Source organism: Garra rufa, chromosome 19, assembly GCF_049309525.1.
Source record: "Garra rufa chromosome 19, GarRuf1.0, whole genome shotgun sequence".
Lineage (NCBI taxonomy): Eukaryota > Metazoa > Chordata > Actinopteri > Cypriniformes > Cyprinidae > Garra > Garra rufa.
In genome coordinates, this window is record NC_133379.1 from 17,736,229 (window position 1) to 17,761,492 (window position 25,264).

At 35.7% G+C, this 25,264-nt stretch overlaps 2 protein-coding genes and 1 pseudogene across 4 annotated transcripts; 1 reads left to right on the forward strand and 2 right to left on the reverse strand.

Moving 5' to 3' along the window:
- Positions 1-2,306: 2,306 nt before the first annotated feature.
- Positions 2,307-4,029, forward strand: LOC141293040 (zona pellucida sperm-binding protein 4-like; annotated as a pseudogene).
- A 3,798-nt stretch (positions 4,030-7,827) lies between these two features.
- On the reverse strand, positions 7,828-14,829 carry havcr1 (hepatitis A virus cellular receptor 1). Of its 3 annotated transcripts, XM_073824780.1 has the most exons (9): positions 14,716-14,829; positions 12,785-13,126; positions 12,355-12,435; positions 11,995-12,081; positions 11,669-11,764; positions 11,175-11,227; positions 11,005-11,083; positions 10,867-10,903; positions 7,828-9,079 (listed from the first exon to the last, which is right to left on the reverse strand). In XM_073824780.1, the coding sequence occupies exons 1-9, from the start codon at positions 14,768-14,770 to the stop codon at positions 8,920-8,922; spliced, it is 990 nt and encodes a 329-aa protein (XP_073680881.1). In that variant the 5' UTR covers positions 14,771-14,829; the 3' UTR covers positions 7,828-8,919. The 3 variants fall into 3 exon arrangements, with proteins under 3 accessions (XP_073680881.1, XP_073680882.1, XP_073680883.1); XM_073824781.1 differs by lacking the exon at positions 12,355-12,435; XM_073824782.1 differs by lacking the exons at positions 11,995-12,081; positions 12,355-12,435.
- Positions 14,830-15,015: 186 nt separating this feature from the next.
- havcr2 (hepatitis A virus cellular receptor 2) lies at positions 15,016-21,602 on the reverse strand. The gene is made up of 6 exons (XM_073825220.1): positions 21,536-21,602; positions 20,734-21,072; positions 20,584-20,652; positions 17,272-17,321; positions 17,025-17,109; positions 15,016-15,573 (listed from the first exon to the last, which is right to left on the reverse strand). Exons 1-6 carry the CDS (start codon positions 21,579-21,581, stop codon positions 15,530-15,532), a joined length of 633 nt encoding a protein of 210 aa, XP_073681321.1. The 5' UTR covers positions 21,582-21,602; the 3' UTR covers positions 15,016-15,529.
- Positions 21,603-25,264: the final 3,662 nt, after the last annotated feature.

The window sequence follows — 25,264 nt, forward strand, 5'->3', positions numbered from 1 at the left end:
GGGTTATGTCTGGATCACCCTTTTCAAACCTGACCTGATTAGTTCACACCCCTGATATCACAAGGAACCTAAATTTTAATTGCAAAAGAAAATCGATTAATCTGCTATGTACCTCTGTCTTCTGTTTTCAAGGGTAGGAATTCTTTATAAATCATCTTTTCACCAATATGTCTTTATTTTGTGGAACACAAAAGGAGATAGTGGCATAGTTTCAGTAATTATATGGAATGATAGCAATGATAGTGAATGGTGACTGAGGCTGTCTGCCTTACATCTCCTTTTGTGCCCCACTAAACAAAATTCAAACACATTTGACATTTTTTTATTCTGAAGTGAATATAGCTTTTAATTTGTAACTTCTTTATTAGCCTATAAATTACTTTCTTTGTGTTTACTTCCTATAATTTGATTTCTTTGTATGTATTTGAGTGTCAAAGCATTTTCTATGTTAGTCTTATAGACAGATTGTGCTCTAAACATGTATTTGTGAATTTTGTGTAAATAATAAATAAATAATGACTGAATTTGATGTGTGTTCCATAAATTATTGCATATACAGGCTAATTTGTCTATTAAAAAGTATGTAAGAAACAAGCAGACGATTGTGTAGCATCGTTTTACCCCCCTGAAATCAACATCGTTTCAAAGTTAGGTAAGCCAACCAATTAGATCGATTTTATGTGGAATATGTGTTGATTCTCTAACGTCGTTTCAACCAACTGAAAATCAACGTCGATTCAACGTTGGGTAAGTGAACCAATTGCGTCGATTTTACGTTAGTTTTGAATGGCGTGCCGCGTGCCTGACGTCGATTCAACATTACCCCGATGAGCAAAACTGATGTTGGATCGACGTCGGAGATCAGCGTCGTTTCGATGTCACGGGAGACGTCGATTCTACGTTGATTCTATGTCAGTTTGCTATCTGGGAACGTACCTGTGGGAACTTTTTTCTAGACGCGAAATACATATCAATAAGTATATTACTGCATTTTCCAACAGATATGTCCACTGAGTGGCGCTAAAAGAGTGTTTTTCACCTGGAATAGATGAATGTACATATGTTACGTTTTAAGTTTGGTTTTGTATGTGTCACCACAGTTCTTACTTGAAATGTCCGTTGTAAATCTAATGCTCCGTGAGGTTTTAAAATAACGTACCACCTGTACTACACCTAAATAGTACAAAATAGTATGAACTAAAGTGAATGTGATGTAAAAACGCAATTGCAAGAATGTAGTTTTAGCCTGTTTTTTGAACTCTCATCTTTCAGGTCTTTCATCATGAGTTGTTTTTCACAGGATTCGTACGCACCGCTACGAGCTACAGAGCATATTTTTTACTTCCAGAAAGTGAAACATATGGAGCTGTAATCATACATGTGTATGAAAACGATTACAAGTGCTGTTTTACTGCCTCTAGTGTTCATTTCTGTTGGAAACTGCAGTGGTATGTAGGCTACATCTGCACCACCCCCCATGAGATGGCTATCTTTTAAAAAAGAAAAAAAAGGCGATTAAGGCGAGACACTGCCAGTGAATAGGGTAAAAAAGACAACTAATAGTTATCGCCTTACTGACCCAGTTGATCGATTACATTGATAATATGAAATATGTGTTTATTTGCATACATTTCTAGTCCAGAAATCTAAACACTGGATGAAGTCAGTTTCAAAATTCTTGTTTAATTTTTTGACAGTGTCAAATGCTTTTACAGAGGGAATTTGGGGTATATCATTTCATCACTCCATAAAAACTTTGAACAGACAAAAAACATGTATTTCTTACCATTTTGGGGAGAAAATGTTGTATAAAATCAAGCTAATATGAACAAATCCCTCTGTAAAAACCTTCAGGATATAGACAGAATACAAATGTAAAGTGTGGTGTGTGTAAGTGCTGCTGAAGTGGAGATTTATGGCTCAGTGTAGGAGAAAAAAACTCTTGGCCTTAAAAATATGTATTGTAATTGAAATCTATTGATACAAATAGATAAAGTGCTATAAAAGAAACACTTATCAGTGATGTTTGGCTGTTTTCTGAAAAAACACAAAGGCCTAAATCTCAAACTTCACAGCTGCATGAAAAAGCAGCGTTTTTGCCCGTAAGATGTATTTAAGATATTTAATCTTGTTTTTTGCAAAATGCACTTAATTTAGTTTTTTCTCCCTGGAAACAGTTAAAATTATCTGGCAATGGGGTAAGTAAAATATTTTTAAATCAAGATGCATTTTAAATGCATCTTAACTTAGGAATTTGTAGAAATTTTCACAAGAATCAAGACAAAAATACTAAGTAAGATGCAGCCACTGTTGTTCAAGAACATCCAATCAAATGTGAAGTTAAAGTTAATTAGTCAGAGCAGCTGTAATGGTTCTTGATTAAAGGGGGTGTGGTTGATAACGACTATTCATTTGCAGAGTATAAATAGCAGTCCAAGGCCTCCTGAAACTATGCTCAGTTGTTTAGTAATGGCAGGAAAGTGGCATTTATGTTATTTCCAAACACTATGTGTTTTGGCTTGTTCTTTTTGCAGTGCTCTTCCTCAAATGGGTTTTCCAGCTCAGAATCCTCAAGCTCTGATGTTCCAGCCGTCTGACCATCGGTTTAAACAGTCAGCTCAACAACAATCTGCTCAGCAGGTTCCTCAGAAGTTTCAGCTTCAGCAGCCAGTGAAGGCCGAGCCTGTTGACAAATGTGCTGTAGCTGATTATGAGCAGATCCAATGTGGACAACCTGGTATCAGTGGTGCTGAGTGTGAGGCTATCAACTGCTGCTTTAACGGACAACAGTGTTACTATGGGAAAGCAGGTAAGAGTTTCGAATCTGATGAAATTTGGTTAATGTTTGTTACCTACATTAATCTACTCTTGTATGTCATTCCAGTGACTGTCCAGTGTATTAGAGATGGTCAGTTTGTGGTAGTGGTGGCTAGAGATGTTACGCTGCCTCGACTGAGTCTGGATTCGGTCCGTCTAGTGGGTGGAAGTGAACCACCTTGCGCTCCTGTGGACTCTACACCTTTCTTTGCTATATACCAGTTCCCTGTCACCGCATGTGGCACGAGCATGATGGTGAGGAGATGCTTCTGGCTTTATTCTGCATGGCTTATGATGGGCTGGATGCCAACAGTGTTCATATTTGCAGGAGGACAGTGGATATGTGGTGTATGAAAACAGAATGACCTCCTCGTATGAAGTAGGCGTTGGTCCGTTTGGTTCCATCACGAGAGACAGCCATTTTGAGTAGGTGACTCATACCCTTTATCTTAAGTACCATCTCTGACAAACTCTACAAGTTGACTGTTTGTTGTCCAGGCTTCTCTTCCAGTGTAGGTACTCTGGTACTGCTGTGGAAGCTCTGGTTGTGGAGGTCAACAGTGTTCCTGCACCTCCACCAGTAGCTGCTCCTGGACCTCTCAGAGTGGAGCTTAGACTGGCGAATGGCCAATGTGTCACCAAAGGTTGTGCAGAAGGTAAGACTTGTCTTCAGTCTTAAAGTCCAGGTTGCAGTGGACTGTGGTTTAAACCCCAGTGTTCCTCAGGGGATGAGGCCTACACGTCCTACTACGGTGCTGCTGATTATCCCGTCACGAAAGTCCTGCGAGAGCCTGTGTATGTTGAGGTGCGCATTCTGGAGAGGACTGACCCCAACCTTGTCCTGATGCTGGGACGTTGTTGGGCGACATCAACCCCCAGTCCACTCAGTCTACCCCAGTGGGATCTTCTGATTGATGGGTGAGTCTACCGACAGTCTTTATCCAGCTAGTCTGCTGTGAGGAACTCTCTAACTGCCTCTTTCCTCTTCAGATGCCCTTACTATGATGACCGTTACCTGACCGCACTGGTTCCAGTGACTAGAGCGTCTGGTCTTCAGTTCCCAACCCACTACAAGCGCTTCGTTGTCAAGATGTTCACGTTTGTTGATCCAGCATCACTGGCTCCTCTGCAGGAAACCGTATGCTCTCAGCTCTTCCTGAACCCCTAATATTACTCTTTAATGGATTCTATGGCTTAACCCTTTTCTCTTTCAGATCTTCATCCATTGCAGTACAGCGGTGTGCCATCCCTCTTCTGGCTCCTGTGAGCAAAGCTGTGGCAGGAAGAGTAAGTGCACGCAGTAACTATTTCCACTTGATTTGTGACTTCGTGGCCTTTCTCACTACTTTTTCTCCTTTTTAGGAAGAGATGTTGCTGTGAGGACCTCCACTATTGGACAAACTGTTTCCAGTGGAGAAGTAAGATTGGTTGTATGATTGAGTTGTCTTTTAATAAACCATGTAGAACCTTACACTGTCTCAGAGTTTCATGCCAAGCTACCTAAAGTTGCTCGTTTATTTGCTATGTTAAGATCAATTGTGACTCAATCTACCTTCAGTCATTTGGTGCATCAACCATTGGGCCTGTTTTGGTTCACAAAATTTGTGTTCTCAAAAGGTCTTCTAGACACCCTTCCCTTAATATCTGGTTCAGTTAGGGTGACCAGATGAGATTGGTTGAAATTCGGGACGGAGGGGGGGTGTCATGAATAATAAAGATAAAGAATTTCATGTTTTTAAGTAGCCTACATATAATATAGAAGTAACGTTAGGCATTTTTATACTTCAAACTGAAGTTAATGAACAATCATATTTTTATTAACATCTACATGAATTGATATAGCCTAATACGTAGGCTATAGAAGTATTATTTTGAACACGGTGCCTCGCCCTCAACCTGTCTGACTTCACGCGACTTCTGCCTGCACTTTCAACTGTCCTAACAGCTGCTGCAACTTGCGCTCTCTTCATCTACTCTATAAAGCAAAAAGGTCGTATTGTCTTTGTGCATATAGCCTAGATAAATTAATAGAAACAATATAACTTTAAATTCACACTTGAGCTATATAGCCTACCGAGGTTGTGGAGGCTTGACATCAGCATATTTTGCAGAGCTTTTCACTGTTGCCAGCACTCCCGTCTTTCCCAGGATGTATTTATGGAACTCTGCACAAGTCATTAAATTCAATTTTACTTTGATTTCGCTGCGGACCAGTTTAATTTTTGGGACTATTAGAGCGGGATTCGGGACAGCAGCTTAGATTTCGGGACTGTCCCGAATTTTTCGGGACGTCTGGTCACCCTATTTATATCCTTTATCCAATTTGTTCCTCTTTGTGATGGAGTTTTCCTCCACGACTCTTATCAGGTCGGCAAAAGTTATCTTTGGCAAACCAGTGAGGGAAGTTGTGTAGACTCTCTACATTTTAATTTTAAATTACCCGGCTTTCTGCTGTGTTGACATTACACAGGAAGTCTGCATACCCTGCGATTGCGTATTTCCGGTTCCTGTGGAAAAGGTCTATTGCATGTTGGTCTCATTTGTAGTTTAAATACAGCAAATTATATTTGGAATCGTGAAATAAAGAACTACAACACCACGGAAACCACAAAAAGAGAATTTAAATGAGCTTTAGAGGTAGCGTTACATGGACATCGGAAAAATAAGACCTGTGTGAAATTATTTAAGACCTAGAACAGTGAATTTAAGACTTTTTAAGGTCTAAAATTTTGATTTTTAAATTTTAGACTTTTTAAGACCCTGCGGAAACCCTGCTGTTGTATACCAATTTCAGCCAAGCTGTAGATGTTGGACAGATGGTCTCAAATTTGTCCCTAGAATACTTTAGTGTACAAAGGAGCTCATCGTGGACTCAATGACTGGAAGCAGTCCAGATCCTGTGGCTGCAAAACAAGCCTAAATCATCACCCTCCACCAACATGCTTGATCATCAAGTTGGTGCTTTTTTGTAATACATTTTAGGGTTATGCTGAAAATGGCATTGTGCATTATGACATACCATTTCATTGATGTATCATTTAGATACAAACTTGTGGAAATAATATTCCATTTCTACCAGGAAAGTGCCTCAAACATTGAACCCACACATTTCAGTCGCCAGCAATTTCATACACACAGCTGGACAGAAAGGAAAACATACAGTACACTGCATGTCCTGTAAAACAGTATTTTGACAGAAGAGCATGACATGAATATGAGAAAACAGGGCTGAACCAGATTACAAGTCAAATCACTAGTAAATACACAGCATTATTTAGGATTCAGCTTTTAAATTCATCTCAAGTTCTCTCTGTTCATTGTACAGTTATCACAATATCGTCAGGCGTTAACATTGTCATGTTTATTTTATCAAATCAATACCAGAGCTGCATAATTTCATACATACAACTGTTAACAATCGGGACTATTGCTAATAGTCGGTGTTATGTTGGAATTGACCTATTTTTCAGTGGTCTTTTGCAAACACCAGATTTATATAAGAAGGAGGAAATGGTGGTGTTTGAGACTCATGGTGTCATGTCTATATACTGAACTGTTATTATTCAACTATGCCAAGGTAAATACAGTTTTCCATTCTATGGCACCTTTAAAACAAATCAAGTAGAAGAGTGCAAAAAAACTGTCTAAGGAACAAAAGGTGTTTGCGGTTGGCCAGACTGAACTAGGATTTCCAGAGCAAGAATCTTGACAACATTTGTGTTTGTTCTTATCATTTCTGGGCTGGTAGATGAAATATTAGGCTAATGACTGAATTAATACTGCTCTTTACCACCGATTAACTTTAGTTTGTCAAACTAGTGCACACTTCCCTGCTTACTAAGTCCTTCTTTATATGATTTAGCAGCTTCCACACGTTTTTTTCCGTGGTTTAGACAGCATAAATTAGCAGTACAACGTATTTAGCAGTACATTAATTAACCGTGAAATCAATGCTGTTGTTTACTCCGAGTAATGTACGTTATCCCCAATATGGCCGTGTATAACTGACTAAACCATGCCATAAGTGCAAAACCCTTTCTGCGTCCCAATGTCCCTACTTATACTACGCCCTTAAAGTATGTACTCTTTTGGTGAAGAAAAAGTACAAACTTTTGAGTGTGTAGTAGAAGAGTAGGCAAGCTTTGGGACATACTATCACATCACACAACTGTGTCTTAAACTGGCCTGTCAATCATCTTGTCAAAGTTAACATCCTCCACATTTAATTTAATTTAACATCCTACGGTATTGGAGAGAAAAGAAGTAGCACGTTGATCTGCCATTCGCGGGTCTTTCATGATGAAAACTTTGCTCATATTTTCTGCATAATAATGCATTTAAAATTAACGACCAAACGAGTGTTTATAAAAGTTTACATTGCTGTTGAAGATTAAATATAACACAGATAACATTATATAAATATTTTTTTACCAGGTAAATGTTGATTATTAGTAATTTAAACCCCTTTTTCTAACCATCTCTACCTAACCGCCGGTTGCGCACATCCACCATGCTTGTTAGTTTTATTCGTGTTTGTAGTTCTGGACCGAATCATTTGAAAAAGCGCAATGGATTGTGGGCAATATTAGCCAATAGAGTGTGCACGGATCCACACTTAAAATTGCCCCGAAATAGTAGACCATGCGGGGACATTTAGCATACTCTTTTCAGCATACTATGATTTGGGACACACTTATTGTAATTTCACATACTATTTAGGATGATTAGTATGAACATTGGGACGCAGGGCCTCTATGCAGCAAAGCGCGACAGCAAAAAATAATCAAATCTGATTTCGACCAGAACTAAATAAGGTAAGATATAGAAGAAACATCACGGAAACACGTTATTTCTGTTGAGTTGTCCTCGCGTATGCCGCCCACAAAATATGCAGCACAACTTTACTTTGATTTCCGTCAAAAGATTCACGAATCATTCTGACGAATCTCGAAACGAGCAAACTACTCTTACTATTTCTGCTTTATGAAGAAAAAGTATTTAATACTTTTTATTATGCAAGGGCACAATAAATTGATCACAAGTGACAGTAGACATCTGTAATGTTACATAGGATTTCAATTATATTTACTTCTATACATCAGAGTATTACGGAAAAATGTAATGTAATGGTTTCAACATAAATCATAATAATAATAATGTGTCTTGAGCAGCAAACCTGCTAATTAGAATGATTTCTCAAGGATGTGACACTCCACAGTATGATGCTGAAAATAACATTTTCAAATATATTTAAATAGAAAACAGTTATTTTAAATAGTAATAATAATATTAAACAGTATTACTGACTCTACTGTGTTTTTGATCAAATAAATGCAGACTTGTGAGCATAGGAGGCTACTTTCAAAAACCGTTACAAAATATCTTTTAAACAGTAATGTATGCTGAAATCTGTTAACATGTAGGCTACTAAGTTTACTAATTAGAGGTTTGCACAAATCTGTTCCACTCTATGTTCACAAATTGAAATCAACAACATTCATATTTCTGAAAAACTGCATGGTAGTTAGGCTAATCGAAAGTTTGTTTTTGGTTTGTTATGGTGGAAGGAAGTTTCTTGTATGTGATCTATGAGTGTTAGCCCATAAGAGGTGTGAACCAGCATGATGATCGTTGGCAAATATGACTAACAGATTTTATCTGTCATTATCAATGGAAAAATGTGATTGATGATCACTCATATCAACAGATCTGACTGTTTTCATCGACTTTGACATTTAAATCTGTTATTGAATTTTGATGACCTTCTTTACCCTCTAGTTTCTATTGTATTTAGTTTTATAACCTGTCTGAACCTGCGTGTCAGCACTTCCGCAGCCCTGAATTAGTGTAAACTCTGTGAAACTCTGTGAAAGTTTGAGAAATGTACAGCTGTTGTGTCAAAACACAGTTGTGGTAAATAAAATATAGATTTGTTAACTTAGATTCGTTTTAATAATGATATAGTGTTGCAGTATGTTAGCCGCTACAGACGTCAAAGTATAAGGTTAGTCCAGAGCAATCGTTTCTTTGATCAGCAATAGCTGTCACATTATTACAAACACAGTGTAAATAAAAAACTTAAAGGTAAATAATAAATGTGAATTAATGCCACTGTTCATATTCATTTTCGGGTTGAATTTGATAAACGTTTTCCACAGCCATCTCTCTGTTGTACAGGCCCACAGTGCTGCCAGAGTTGTTGTACAGGCCCACACTGCTGCCGGAGTTACTGTAGATGACAGAGTTGTCTGAGTTCTGGGTTCTGTGGGAGAAAAGTTATGAGAAACATTTAATGTCCATGACATATACAGTCAAGCCCAAAATTATTCATACCCCTGGCAAATTCTGATTTAAATTTACTTTTATTCAACCAGCAAGTTATTTTTTTTTGGATTAGAAATGACACAGACGTCTCCCAGAAGATAAGACGATGTACAAGAGGCATCATCTTTAATTTACATTTGAACAAAAAGTGGCATGTCCAAAATTATTCATACCCTTCTTAAAAAGCCTTTATTGCCTATTACAGCAATCAATCGCTTCCTATAATTGCTGACCAGCTTTTTGCATATCTCCACTGGTATTTTTGCCCATTCATCTTTAGCGATGAGCTCCTACTCTTTCAGGTTGGAGGGTCTCCTTGCCATCACCCTGATCTTTAGCTCCCTCCACAGATTCTCAATTGGATTTAAGTCAGGACTCTGGCTGGGCCACTGCAAAACGTTAATGTTTTTGTCTGCTAACCATTTCTTCACCAGTTTTGCTGTGTTTTGGGTCGTTGTCATGCTGAAATGTCCACTGGTGCCCAAGGCCAAGTTTCTCTGCAGACTGCATGATGTTGTTGTTGAGAATTTTGATGTATTGCTCCTTTTTCATGGTGTCGTTTACTGTGATTAGGTTCCCTGGTAAAATAACCCCCAAAACATTAGGTTCCCACCACCATGTTTGACAGTGGGGATGGTGTTCTTGAGGTTGAAGGCTTCTCCTTTTTTACGCCAAATGAAGGCTACAGCATTGTGGCCAAACAATTAAATTTTTGTTTCATCTGACCATAAAACAGAAGACCAGAAGTCTTCTTCTTTGTCCAGATGAGCATTTGCAAAGGCCAAGCGGGCTTTTGTGTGCCTTGTCTGGAGAAGTGGTGTCCTCCTTGGTCTGCGTCCGTGGAACCCAGCGGTGTGCAGTGTCCGTTGGACTGTCTGCCTTGAGATGTTGCCACCAGAAGAGCCCAGATTCATCAGGATGGCCTTAGTGGTGATCCTTGGATTCTTTTTTACCTCTCTCACTATCCTCCTGGCCAGCACAGGTGTCACTTTTGGCTTCCGACCACGTCCTCTGAGATTTTTCACAGTGTGGAATGTCTTGTATTTTTAAATAATACTTTGCACTGTAGCCACTGGAACTTCAAAACATTTCGATATGGTTTTATAGCCCTTTCCTGACTTGTGAGCAGCCACAATACACAGCCGCAGGTCCTCAGTGAGCTCCTTTGTCTTAGCCATGACTGTCCTCAAACCAACAGCAGAGAGCTTCTGTTTTTCACCTGTTGAGTTGATTAAAAAACTGTTCCCAATGAATCAGGGTAATTAGGATGCTTTAGAACGGCTTGGACTATTTGGAATGGTATAGAACTTTGGATTTTCCCATAGACTGTGACAGTTTGCAAGGGGTATGAATAATTTTGGACATGCCGCTTTTTGTTCAAATGTAAATAAAAGCTGAGAAATATTTTTTTTCCACAATGATGCCTCTTGTACATCATCTTTTTATCTTTTTATCTTTTGGGAGTCATTTCTGGTCAAAAAAAAAACTTGCTGGTTGAATAAAAGTAACTTTAAGTCAGAATTTGCCAGGGGTATGAAAAATTTTGGGCTTGACTGTATAATCATAAAAGGTCACCTAATTGAAGGAAAATCAGATGTTTTGTACTGCTAAAAATAGCGGGATGCGGATGAAACCAGAAGCCAGACCCATAAAATTTACAAATGCTTACACCCGCTCTTATGAGAAAAATAAAGTAGATACTTCGCACTTCAATGATTGACTTACATGTCTACCGCAGCTCTGGTTTTCTTCTTTTGCTTCACTGAAAATAGAAACCCAGTTTTATTTTATAATTTACAAACACAATGAATATTGCTGTGAAATTTTAAAAATGTGAATTAACCAGATGCACTTTGGACTCACCTATCAGAATAACAGCAATGACTATCAAAGACAGTAACAGTAACAGGAGGACAGGCACAATCACTGCAGATGCATTTACCTTAAAACACAAATCAGAGTAAAGATATCAAGTGATCATTCTTTAAAACATGTTTCAAAAACAAGACTTTCCATTATGGTGAAATACTCACGCTCTCTTTGTTTTCCACAGAGGACGATTCATGGTGATCAAATGAAAATTCTTCTTTATAATGAAAACACAAACGTAATGGTCAGTCGGCATATTTGTAAATACATGTTATAATTTTAAATGTGACCCTGGACCACAAAACCTTCTTAAGTCGCATGGGTATATTTGTAGCAAAAACCAAAAATACATTGCATGGGTCAAAATGTTCGATTTTTCTTTTATGCCAAAAAATCAATAGGATATTAAGTAATGTTCCATTAAGATATTTTGTAAACTTCCTACAGTAAATATATCAAAATTGTATTTTTGATTAGTAATATGCATAGCTAAGAACTTAATTTGGACAATTTTCTCAATTCTCAATATTTAGATTTTCAATTTTTTATTCAGCTTTCATATGATGTATAAATCCCAATTAAAAGAAAAACCTAACCCTTTTGATTGGTTTTGTGGTCTAGGCTCACAAATTGCATAAAATGATCTGCTATGTTATACCGTATGTTGTGTCGGAAGACCACAGTTCAGTAGTGCTGCTCTCGGGAGCATTTGTTGAAGTGACGAATGAAGAATTCTCTTGTGTCGTGTTTGTTTCTATTACAAAAAAAAGGATAATGTCACATAAAGTTCATTAAATCATCAATTGAAATGTGTTTTAAGAAAGCAGAGATCTTTAATGACTAAATATTTGTATGCAAGTGCATAATTCTGTGTCGCCAAAATCGATAATAGATTGCAGATAATGAGAACTTAATCGTTTATTCAGAAACGAAACCGTTTCTTCAGTCATTATAGATTCACTGCCAGGGTTAAAGTCATAATACCTCCTGAAGTTTCAGTGGTGTGTGATTCAGAGGTTATAAGCCCAGAAATAGTGGTTACCAAAGGATCTGGTGTGGTTGGACCAGGTGCTTTGAAACAGGATGTAGAATGTTCCTTTTTAAATGTTCACACTCTCACATGAGCAGTGACTATTACAAAACTGCTGACAGGACTGACTTTACACAGCACTGATCGAATCTGTGATGACGGAATGATGGCAGATAACGGCTGTATTAATGTATTCATTGACCAAAAATACCTTCTTTTGTTTTTGGTGAGGTATGTTTTCATCATTCAGTCATGACGGATTCACAAAGACAGAATAAAATCACATATATTAACACATAAGCACACACAAGTACCCTCTGTCATGGCAGTGCTGAAAACTCCTGTGGTTTCATGCTCAGATGTGCTGGATGGAGTTTCCCATGTTGGAATAAGTGCTTTGAAGAAAGTGTATTTTAATGTGAAACCGTACTACTTTTTTTAAAATCTTGGTTTTTAATGTTTTCTACATCTACACTGCACCGTTCAAAAGTCTGGAGTCAGTAAGAGCATGCATTTGCTCAAAAATACAATAATACAATAATGCTGCAAAACATTATGACAATTTAAAGTAATGTTTTTCAATTTTAATAACATTTTATTTTAAAATGATGGCAATTACTGTCTTACTGACCCCAAATTTTTAAAAAAGTATTCTTTTTAACAGGAGTAATAGCTAAATGAGTGATGGAAAACATGTTTTAATCAAAGTGTTTTGTCATCAAAGGTTTTGCTTTCAACACTTACCGTCATTTACGATCAAGTGGACGTAATACATCTCATCATTAAACAGTCCAGGCACATGTATGCGGCATCCGTATTTGCCAGAGTCTGTTTTTTCAATGTCTAGGATTGTCAGAGACACGTCTCCATGCTGTATTTCTCCCGCCAGCTGGTATTTGGATGATTTTTTCCTCACCACTTTATCTCCATCACTTCCGATAATTTCATTACCACAACCCATATTGGGAATGTCTCCTATCACCCAGCATATGTGACATTTTCCATGATATTTGCTGTCATACTTGCATGGCAAAATGACACTCTCACCCTCGAAACTCTGGACAATGACGTCGCTGCATTGAGAAACTAAGAGAATTTGATAGTTAGATCATAAAATGTAATCTAAATAAAAAATGTATGAAGTTAACACAAAATATACAGATCCAAACAGTTCTGTGTCTGTATTAAATTATACTAGAGGTTACTGCGTAATTAAATTCTACATACAGTTGAGGTCAAAAGTTTACATACACCTTGCAAAATCTGTAAAATGTTTAATTTAACCAAAATAAAAGCAATCATACAAAATGCATGCTATTTTTTATTTAGTACTGACCTGAATAAGATATTTAACGTAAAAGACATTTACATATAGTTCACAAGAGAAAATAATAGCTGAATTTATAAATATGACTATGAAAGTTAAACTGCCCGCTGTTTGTCAGAAAAATCATTCAGGTCCCACAAATTCTTTTTTTTTTCCAGCATTTTTGTGTATCTGAACCCTTTCCCAAAATGACAGTATGATTTTGAGACCTATCTTTTCACACTGATGACACTGAGGGGACTCATATGCAACTATTAGAAAAGGTTCAAACGCTCACTGATGCTCCAGAATTAAAAATTAAGAGCGAAAACTTTTGAACCGAATGAAAATGTGAATTTTTTTCTTATTTTGCCTAAATATCTTTTTTTTTTTTCCATTTAGTACTGCCCTTCAGAAGCTATAGAAGATACATGTTTCCCAGAAGACAAAATCTTAATTTCTTCTGAAGCGTTTGAACCTCAGTTGTCATTAGTGTGAAAAGATGGATCTCAAAATACAGTAATTGTTGGAAACGGTTAAAATACACAAAATGCTAAAAAAAAAAACTAAGAATTTGTGAGACCTGAAGGATTTTTCTGAAGAACAGCGGGCAGTTTAACTGTTCAGGACATACAAGGGATTCATGAACAGCTATCACTAAACCAAAAAACACAGCTGTGGATTATTCAGGTAACAACACAATATTAAGAATCAAGTGTATATAAACTTTTGAACAGGGTCATTTTTATAAATTCAACTATATTTTTTTTTCTTGTGGACTATATGTAAATGTATTTTATGTAGAATATCTTATTCAGGTCAGTACTAAATAAAAATGATCTGCAGTTTGTATAATCCCTCTTATTGTTTTGGTAAATTAATTAACATTTAGCAAATTCTGCAAGGTGTATGTAAACTTTTGACTAGGGATGCACCGATACCAATCGGTCGATAAAGCTTGCGCGTTTTGTCAGTAAAGCCGGTTCTGTAATCAGCGGTAAATGCCATCAGGTGCGTGATTTCACGTTGAGCCATATATACTACACACAGCCGTTGTTTACCGACGAGCTGCGCATAGCAATGTTCATTATCAGTGTGAATGTGCGCAGCTCGTCTGTAAACAACGGCTGTGTGTAGTATATATGGCTCAACGTGAAATCACGCACCTGATGGCATTTACCGCTGATTACAGAACCGGCTTTACTGACAAAACGCGCAAGTGATCGACCGATACATATCGTGCATCCCTACTTTTGACCTCAACTGTAAATAAATCATAATATTTTTAAATATTAAATTTATTACTTTTTTTCCTCTTTATCTTTGTCCTCACTGTCACAACCACACTTTAATATAATGTGAAACTCACCTGTGAGATAACAGAAAATCCAGGATGCAAATAACCAGCTGTGGAGCTCAGTCATGATGAAAAGATTTCACTCTCTCTGCAAACAATGATCAAGACAACCTCATCTCTCTTCTTACATTATGACCCTTTATGCGGAAGTCATAACTTGTTGCACATGACACCTCAGCTTTTCTTGAATGTGCAGTCAGACTTTTTTTTTTTTAAGTTTCACTTCCATATGTGACCTACTACTCTGTGGTCAACTCAAATAACGAAAGAGAGACTGGTGAGAACATATTAACATTTATTAGTGCTGCAGAAACAGACGCCACAATGTTTTTACATTTAGTTTATTAAGATGTATTGTTTGTACATTACTAAAACGATTAATAGGATGGCGTTTTCTTATAGAACGGCATTGAACACTAGAGGCCGCTATTGTGTGATAAATCAAATTGCGTTTCCAAACAAACGCTCAAAACTTTAATCCAACGTGGAGTTTGGATATTTAGTAATTGATTTCTGAGAGATGCATGACATTAGATTAGACTAGAGTTTGGAAGCTTTTTACAATACAAGCAACAAACATTACATATTACAATGAGAACACCATAGTGTAAACAAGTTGTCTCAGATTTAGATTAATAACTGATCAGTTATTTTATAAATATTAGGCACTGAGAACTAACCAAAACCAAAAAGAAAGTAAAACAACAAAACAAAAAAAAGAATCCACGTAACCATGTATGTGGTTTTTAAAACAGTCATAGTGACCTTAGAACTATCACACCATATCCGTTTGTGTGGTTGTTGGGCTGGAAAGGCTGGCAGATTTTTATATTCTCCTGCAGCTGGTGCCTTCTCTGGAGCGCCGCAGTCCTGAGGGCAAAGCGTTCAGATAGATGCGTTAATGCACAGTAAGCAAAACAGGCAGTGAGTCACCTCTTTCACTTCCACTCAGCCATGGAGCCACATTGTGAGAGCCAAATTTAACGCTGTATGCAGCAAGAGGATCCGCAGAAGTTTCCACACAGCCATATGGAATGAGCAAGTGTTTCTTGTTCATGCGTTAAATATATTCAGTCACTTTCAAGCTATACATTGTTGGGTACAGAGGTTTATTCGGATGAATATGCCATATGCGAATATGACAACCTGACAAGGTCACATACCCCCCCTTCCCATATATATATAGATATATATATATAGATAAGGATATGTGTTGAATATGACAGGCCTATGTGAACATAACAACCTGACAAGGTCTCATACAGTTGAAGTCTGTATGTACATACACCTTGCAGAATCTGCAAAATGTTAATTATTTTGACAAAATAAGAGGGATCATACAAAATGCACATTGTTTTTTATGTAGTACTTACCTGAATAAAATATTAAACATAAAAGACGTTTACATATAGTCCACAAAAGAAAATAATAGCTGAATTTATAAAAATTACCCCGTTCAAAAGTTTACATACACTTGATACTGATACTCTTAATACTGTGTTGTTATCTAAATGATCAACGACTGTTTTTTTTTTTTTGTTTTGTTTAGTAATAATTGTTCATGGCAAATTCTTTGGTTTTTCAGCATTTTTGTGTATTTGAACCCTTTCAATGACTGTATGATTTTGAGGTCCATCTGTTCACACTAAGAGCAACTGAGGGACTCATATGCAACTATTAAAGAAGGTTAAAACGCTCACTGATGCTTCAGAAGGAAAAAACAATGCATTAAGAGCCGGGGGTGTAAACTTTTGAACGGAATGAGGATGTGTACATTTTTCTTATTTTGTTAAAATATCATTTTTTTTTTTCATTTAGTACTGCCCTTCAGATGCTACAGAAAATACTTACATGTTTTCCAGAGTACAAAATAAGTTAAATTTACTCTGATTCAAAAAGTTTTGCATGGTTTATCCCTCTGGAGCATCAGTGAGGGTTTGTGTCCTTCTGTAATAGTTGCATATGAGTCCCTCAGTTGTCTTTAGTGTGAAAAGATGGATCTCAAAATCATAGTCATTGCTGAAAAGGGTTCAAATACACAAAAATGCTGAAAAACCAAAGAATTTGTGGGACCTGAAGGATTTTTCTGAAGAACAGCAGGCAGTTTAACTGTTCAGGACAAAAAAGGACTCATGAACAACTGTCACTAAACAAAAAAAGAGCTTTGGATCATTCAGGTAACAACACAGTATTAAGAATCAAGTGTATGTAAACTTTTGAACGGGTCATTTTTATAAATTCAACTATTATTTTGTCTTTTATGTAAAAATTTTACAAGTATTTAAATTCAAAGTCAAATTAATTATTGCTATTCTACTTACTGAACAAAAGTGCGATGATTAATCCCGGAATGAAGACAATGGCCCCCACTCTTATAGTATTTATGATGAATGCTTCCACTTTATCCTAGAATGACACACAACATGTATTGCATGTAGTACCTTATTTGTGTGCAAAACATATAAAATCAATATGCATTTACATACATAAATTACCTACAACATAATCAAGGCAGAATACTGATTAACAGCAAATGCAAAACTGCTAATGCATGTGTCTGTGCAATACCTCCGTATGCACCACTGCAACGGCTTCATCCATGTAGATGTCAGTGGCATCTGAAATAAATCAATACATTTCCATTTACTCTTTTCATGTATTGTCTTGTATTTCTGAATCACTTTCGGTGTTAATTAAATGTGGCCCTGATTATATTCATACCTGTAGTTGTCTTTTCTGATATGATATAAAGCTCAGTAATGAGTGTGGTTGCGTCTGATACATAGTAGACTGTGTTAAAACAAAAAATGGTTAGTCAGGGTTATTCGGTATTATATAATCCCTTTTGACCATTTTGAGGAAATGTTTTCAGATCATTGTGTCCCAACTATTATGTTAGTACTGGTAATTATTGTTATTAATATGGTAATAAATGCATTGGTTAGTAATGAATTATTGATTAATTAATGAATAGGACAAAAAAAGAGATTTTCTCTAATGAATTTCATTTTTAAACTTGTGTTGTGCTGTAGTGCAGAGGGTTTTTATAATGTTTCTGAAAACAAGGCTGCATTTATTTGATCAAAAATAAAGTAAAGCCGCAATATTGTGAAATATTATCAAAATTTAAACGAACTATTTTCAATTTTATTATGTTTTAAAATGTAATTTATTAAGCATCCATGACTCCAGTCTTCAGAGTATGGAAGCCTGTTTCTGCCACTGAATAAAAAATTTAATTATAAAAAAGGTAATTGCGACTTATCTCACTTTTTTCTCGCAATTGTGAGTTTACATCTGAGATGCCAGTTATAAAGTCAGAATTGTGTAATATAAACTCAGAAATCTGACTTCTTTCTCAGAATTTCAAAGTTTTATCTCGCAATTGTGAGTTTATATCACACAACTCTGAGAAAAAGTCAGAATTGTGAGTTTAAATCTCACAATTCTGACTTTATTACTTGCAATTTCGTGTTTTTATCTCGCAAATTTTACTCTATTTCCTCGCAACTGTAAATTTATATCTCACAACTCTGACGCAATTTCGAGTTTATATCATGCAACTCTAAGAAAAAAGTGAGTTTATATCTTGCAGTTCAGACTTTATAACTCACAGTTTCAAGTTTATATCACACAACTCTGAGAAAAAAGTCATGATTGTGAGTTTATAACTCGCATTTCTGACTTTATAACTTGCAATTTAGAGTTTATATCACACAACTCTGAGAAAAAAAGTCACAATTGTGAGTTTAAATCTCACAATTCTGACTTTATAACTTGCAATTTCGAGTTTTTATCTCGCAATTCTGACTTTATTTCTCCCAATTGTGAGTTTATATCATGCAACTCTGAGAAAAAAGTCAGAATTGTGAGGTTATATCTCAGTTTTGAGTGCAGTGCAGTTTTGAGTTTTTATCTTAATTCTGACTTTATTTCTCGCAATTTTGAGTTTATATCGTGCAACTTCTGGAAAAAGTCATAATTGTGAGTTTAAATCTCACAATTCTGACTTTCTTACTTGAGTTTATATCTCACAATTTGGACTTTATAACTCACAAATGCAAGTTTATATCACACAACTCTGAGAAAAAAGTCATAATTGTGAGTTTAAATCTCACAATTCTGACTTTATTACTTGCAATTTCGTGTTTTTATCTCGCAAATTTTACTTTATTTCCTCGCAACTGTAAGTTTATATCTCACAACTCTGACGCAATTTCGAGTTTATATCATGCAACTCTAAGAAAAAAGTGAGTTTATATCTTGCAGTTCAGACTTTATAACTCACAGTTTCAAGTTTATATCACACAACTCTGAGAAAAAAGTCATGATTGTGAGTTTATAACTCGCATTTCTGACTTTATAACTTGCAATTTCGAGTTTATATCACACAACTCTGAGAAAAAAGTCATAATTGTGAGTTTATAACTCGCATTTCTGACTTTATAACTTGCAATTTCGAGTTTTTATCTCGCAATTCTGACTTTATTTCTCCCAATTGTGAGTTTATATCATGCAACTCTGAGAAAAATGTCAGAATTGCAAGGTTATATCTCGCAGTTCAGAATTTATAACTCGCAGTTTTACATTTTTTATCTCGCAATTCTGACTCCATTTTTTTTCAATTGTGAGTTTATATCACACAACTCTGAGAAAAGAGTCAGAATTGTGAGTTTATATCTTATAACTTGCAGTTTTGAGTTTTTATCTTAATTCTGACTTTATTTCTCGCAATTTTAAGTTTATATCATGCAACTCTGGGAAAAAGTCATAATTGTGAGTTTATATCTCACAATTTGGACTTTATAACTCACAAATGCAAGTTTATATCAAACAAATCTGAGAAAAAAGTCATAATTGTGAGTTTATAACTCGCATTTCTGACTTTATAACTTGCAATTTCAAGTTTTTATCTCGCAATTCTGACTTCATTTCTCTCAATTGTGAGTTAATATCACATAACTGTGAGAAAAGAGTCAGAATTGTGATTTTATAACTTATAACTTGCAATTTTGAGTTTTTATCTCACAATTTTGACTTTATTTCTCGCAATTGTGAGTTTATATCACGCAACTGAGAAAAAAGTCATAATTGTATTTATATTTCACAATTTTGAACTTACATCACACAATTCTGAGGAAACAAGTCAGAATTGCAAGTTTGTATCATGCAATTCTGAGAAAAAAGTCATAATTGTGAGTTTAAATCTTACAATTATGACTTTATAACTCGCAATGTTCGAGTTTATATCATGCAACTCTGAGAAAAGAATCAGAATTATGAGTTTGTATCTTATAACTTGCAATTTTGAGTTTTTATTTCAGTTCTGACTTTATTTCTCGAGATATATATATATATATATATAACTTACAAATGTGAGTTTATATCTCTCAATTTTGAGAAAAAGAGTCAGAATTGTGAAATAAATTGCAATAACCTTTTTTTTATTCAGTGGCGGAATTGGTCATCCATATTCAGAGTCACATGATTCTTCAGAAATCAATAATAATATGCTGATTTGGTGCTGAAAGACCTTTCTTATAATAATTATCAATGTAGAAAACAGTTTGCTGTTTAATATTTCTGTGGCATTCTGTCAACGAACAGAGAGTTCCACATTTGAAAAAGAATCTTTAAATTCTAATAATATGTACTGTCACTTTTGGTCAACTTACTGCATCCTTGCTGAATAAAAGTATTAATTTCTTAATCAATCAACCTGTCTATATTGGCCATGTCCTTGGATGTGTGACCTTTGACATCAGCAACAAAAGTAGCTCTACAGTATGCATGGTTAAATAGCTAGTTGCATTAGCACTTAGCATTGTTTTCCCCCACTCAGAACAGAGAAGCACTTCTGCAAACATAAGACTTTTTTACCTTGCTTTTCCTGATTTGCTGTTGTAGGGACTAGTTGTGTTTCTGAGATGACTCTTTTTGGATCCAGTCCTTTTATGCAATAACAGGAATATTGTAAATCATCACAGTATAAACACAACAACACCAATATCAAACTGAGTGTTTGCTTACCATTGCTGATAAACAGATAGACATTGTAACTAATGTCATTGAAAAGTCCTGGAATCTCGATACGGCACACGTACATCCCAGAGTCTCTCTTTTGAGCAGCCTTTATGATAAGTGAAACATCCCCTCGCTCCAGTCCACTGGCCAAGCTGAATCTATTTGACTCTCTGTAGGTCACTTGCAAGCCATCGGAGGAGATAACAGTGTTCTCACAGCTGAACCATGACTGATGTCTTCCCCAGCAAACGTTCAATAGGCCATTAGTGTTAAAGTCATATTTACATGGAAGAGTAACTGTGTCCCCAACCTGTCCAACCACCAGTTTTGATGATTCGCTGCAGGCTACAGCACAAAAACAAAGAGAAGTGTCAACACATGTTAGTTTTATCCTTCATAAGGCACCAAGTTATTCGATTTCTCAAGTATTTCTCACATTTTTCCTGATTCTTTCAAACAGACAGCTTTCACAATGCAACATCAAACTAATCAAATATTGTTTGGTGAATGACGATGTTTATTTTTTTCATTGGCCTCAGTGGGGAAAAAAACAGCACAAGAAACATCCTTGAACTACTTTGTAAAGTACCTTTACAGACATTAAAGTATCTTAAATTAAGTTAATTTTTAATACCACATTGCCATTTTTCTTCTTTTAAGAGTTATGCTTAAAATAAGAAAAGAATTGGAGGAAGACAAGTAAAGCAAGCCAAAAATACTTTATACTATTTTTTAAACTGCACAGATATCGAATATAGTACACAATATTTTATATTATTGCACTGCTGAATGAAGAATTGGTACTTACTTGTTATACGTATATTTGATGAGATGACAAAGAGAAAAACAATCATTTTCTTTGCTGTGGTACACTCACTAAGTCACTAATTCATGTGTAAATGTCTCATATACTAAAAATACAACTTCTCTTTTTCATGAAGGCTGTTCGCCAATAGGAATAACCTAAACATGCTATTGGTTCCACAAGCAGACAGAGAATTTGTATTGCTGTAATTATTTTATTTAATGTATTTTTATACATACTATACTATTAAACATGTATAGTGTTTGTGAATGTGAATGTGAAGAATTTTAAAATGTTCTTTGACATTTATGCTGTTCTTTTGAATGTATCACTGTTCTCACAAAAAAAAAAAGTTTTATTTAAAATTTGTTGCCAACTATTCCCATGTGTTATAGTTTGTGTACATGCATGAAAAGCATGCATAATATAATTAATAAAAGATGGTTTGAAGATTAGTGGTTAGCTGCCAATGCTTGTACGTTATGAGAAACTGTTATATTTCTGTTTTATTTCCATGAAAGCAGCATTGTTCTGTAAAAAATTGTGTTGAATTCCTGTGGGACTTAATAGACTATGTCTAATTCAACAAAATCAAAAAGAAATGCCACACATGGCCACAAAAGCATCCTCCTCAACTTCCTTCCTTATAGGGAAATTAGGGGAATCTTTTTTTTTTCTCCCCCATTTACCATTGCTGACACAACAGATCCTGAGTGGCCGCTTCAAGTCTAGACAGTTATATTTCCTTGAAACTGGAGGCTCGGTTTGAGCAAAGGTGACGTAATGTTCTGTTAAAGCTAACCTCTATTGCACTCAATCAGGTTTGTTCTTTCTTTCCGTGTCAGTGCGTCTCCATGCCACAACCAGATACTGACCCCAAGTTTCATAAACAACAATTCTGTCACAAATGCAATAGCAAAAAGGGAGCATCTGTCCTATTCTTGAAAATGTACTCATTTCTAATGTTTATCTTTTCCTATTTTATTCTCAGTACGCTTCATACTATATCACATGCAGTGACCTAAGGAAAAAAGCAATCTGTGCAACCCAGGTATACATGGGATTAAACAACATGTGATTTGTGAACGATTTGTTCACCAATTTTTTCCTCATATGGTGTCTACCGCATTCACTATCCCCTTTTACACATACAGCCTTTACTGGTAAATTACCATTAAGAGATAATGTGTGAACAGGACCTGTACAAAAATATTGGTAAATCCGTTCCGGCAATTTACCAGTATGATAAATTGTAACATTACCAGTAAATTACTGGAAATCTGCTCTGTGTGAACGCAGAATAAAAATAACCGGTATGAGCACATATGAGTTCAGAACGTGCTGACATAAGACAGCTACTCTGGGCCAATCCAAAGCCGTTGAGATTCAAAATTCAACCGCTCTGGGCCAATCATAACATTCTGACGCAGATGACGCATTTACCTGTAATTTAAAACAGATGTTTGAATGGTGCGGTAAAGGCGTTCTGGTAATGTTATGGCAATTTACTGGTATTACTGTGTGAAAGAGGCTTTGCAGCGCTTCTGTAAACAAACATATTGCCATTCTCATGTTTTTGAATGAAAGACAGTTCAGTCAGTTTTTCACACAAAGCAATTAAAGGGGTCCTATTATGCTCTTTTACAAAATCTACAAATACAAAAAAACACATCGGTTTGCTTTTGGACTGAAGGAGAGAAACACAGTCTATGCTTGGGAGTGCCAGGATAATTTTTAATATAACTCCAATTGCATTCATCTGAAAGAAGGAAGTCATATACACTTAGGATGCATGGAGGGTGAGTAAATAATATGCTACAGAAGTGTTGGTCCTGTTCAGCTTGCGAGATTGCTAATACATGATATTATCATTATTGTGCTAATTCATTTAAATATTTTCATGCCCGAAATGAATTGTATGTTTGTCTATGTGGGTTACAAAAAAGAAAAAAAGAAAAATGCAAGATATTATTACTTTTTTATTTTATTTTAATACAACACCAGAAATTCTGCACTGTGTTTGTGAAAAACACTATGCCACAAAACAGGCAAAAATGACAAGTCATTTCTTGTCACAACTCAAGAAATATTCAGTGCATACTGTACACTATCGTGCAAGTCTTTTTTTTAAAAATTGACATCTTAAAATAACAATTACAAATAGTTAAGAAATATTCCATGCATATACTATGGTGTAACAGAAAAGCACCAATCAACACATCAAAATACAAAAATGAGTAAATAAGCAAAACAATATAGAAATGACTGTCCTGTTCAGAAAATACAAAAATCTATCCTCAAATCAGCCCAAAAAATGGCCACTAAATATTTCTGAAAAACAACTGCATGAGTGGGGAGTGCTAGCTACGTTTTAAATAAAGTGCCATTCAAAGTCCATTAGTCTTTTTCAAAGATTTGACACTTTTTTTTTTGACACAAAAAAAAACTTTGTATAATTTCTGAAAAATGGTTTAATCTATGGCTTCTGAAGCAATCCCATTTTTTTTTATGAGAAGAGTCCAAAATGTGAAGATCTTTTTTATGTTCAATTACATTTACTACAGTTACTAGAAAGTGTACTCAGGACGGAAGTCATGATAACTACAGACTGCAATGGCATGATGAACAGTGCAAGTGTTAGATTTTGGTCTGTCCTCACCTAAAACTAAATCAAATTAAACCACTGTATTTGTATGAATTATATTTAAGATGCTTTTATGCCTTTTGTAGCTTGAAGCACACACACATGGCTGCTTGAAAGTTTGTGAACCCTTTTCTATATTTCTGCATAAATATTATACAAAACATCATCAGATTTTCACACAAGTCCTGAAAGTAGACAAAGAGAACCCAATCAAACAAATGAAAAAAACAAAAGTTTGTTATTTATTTATTGTGAGCAATGACCTATTGTTACATATCTGTGCATTGCAAAAGTATGTGAATCTCTAGGATTAGCAGTTAATTTGAAGGTGTTAAATTTAACTTTTTGGTTTAAATGAGAAGCGTTATGTTTTTAGAAAGCTTGCCGTCCTTGATGGAACAATGAATTCTAATTTATACCAACAAATTCTAAAGGAGAATGTCAGGACATCTTTCCAAGAACTGAGTCTCAAGAGAAAGGGGGCCATGCAGCAAGACAACGACCACAAGCACACAAGTCATTCTACCAAAGAATGGTAAAGAATAATAAAAATAATGTTTTGGATTGGCTGAGTCAAAGTCCAGAACTTAATCCAATTAATACGTTGTGAAAGCTGCTGAAGCAAGCAGTTATGGGATAGGAGGAAACCCACCAACATCAATAAGTTGAAGTGGTTCTGTACTGAGGAATGGGCAAACATTCCTAAAAGTTGTTGTGTAGGACTGGTCAGCATTTACAAGGAACTTTACCTGCAGTTACTGCTGTAAAAGGGGTCACCCCAGAGACTGAATGCAAAGGTTCACATACTTTTGCAACACACAGATATGCACCACTGGATAATTTTTCTCAATAAATTCTTGGAAAAGAAAATATTTTTGGCTCAATTATTTGACTAAGTTCACTCTATTTTTTTTTTCAGGAAAATCTGATGATGTGTTGGGTCATATTTATGCAGAAATGAAGTCCAGAGAGAAAGCCAGAGAAAATCTGGCTGCACACCTTCGTAGATTATTCTGCCTTCCATGCTGATCATTCATCAATTCATCCACTGCCCCGGAGTATCATCTGGACCTTAAAGCAATGGATTG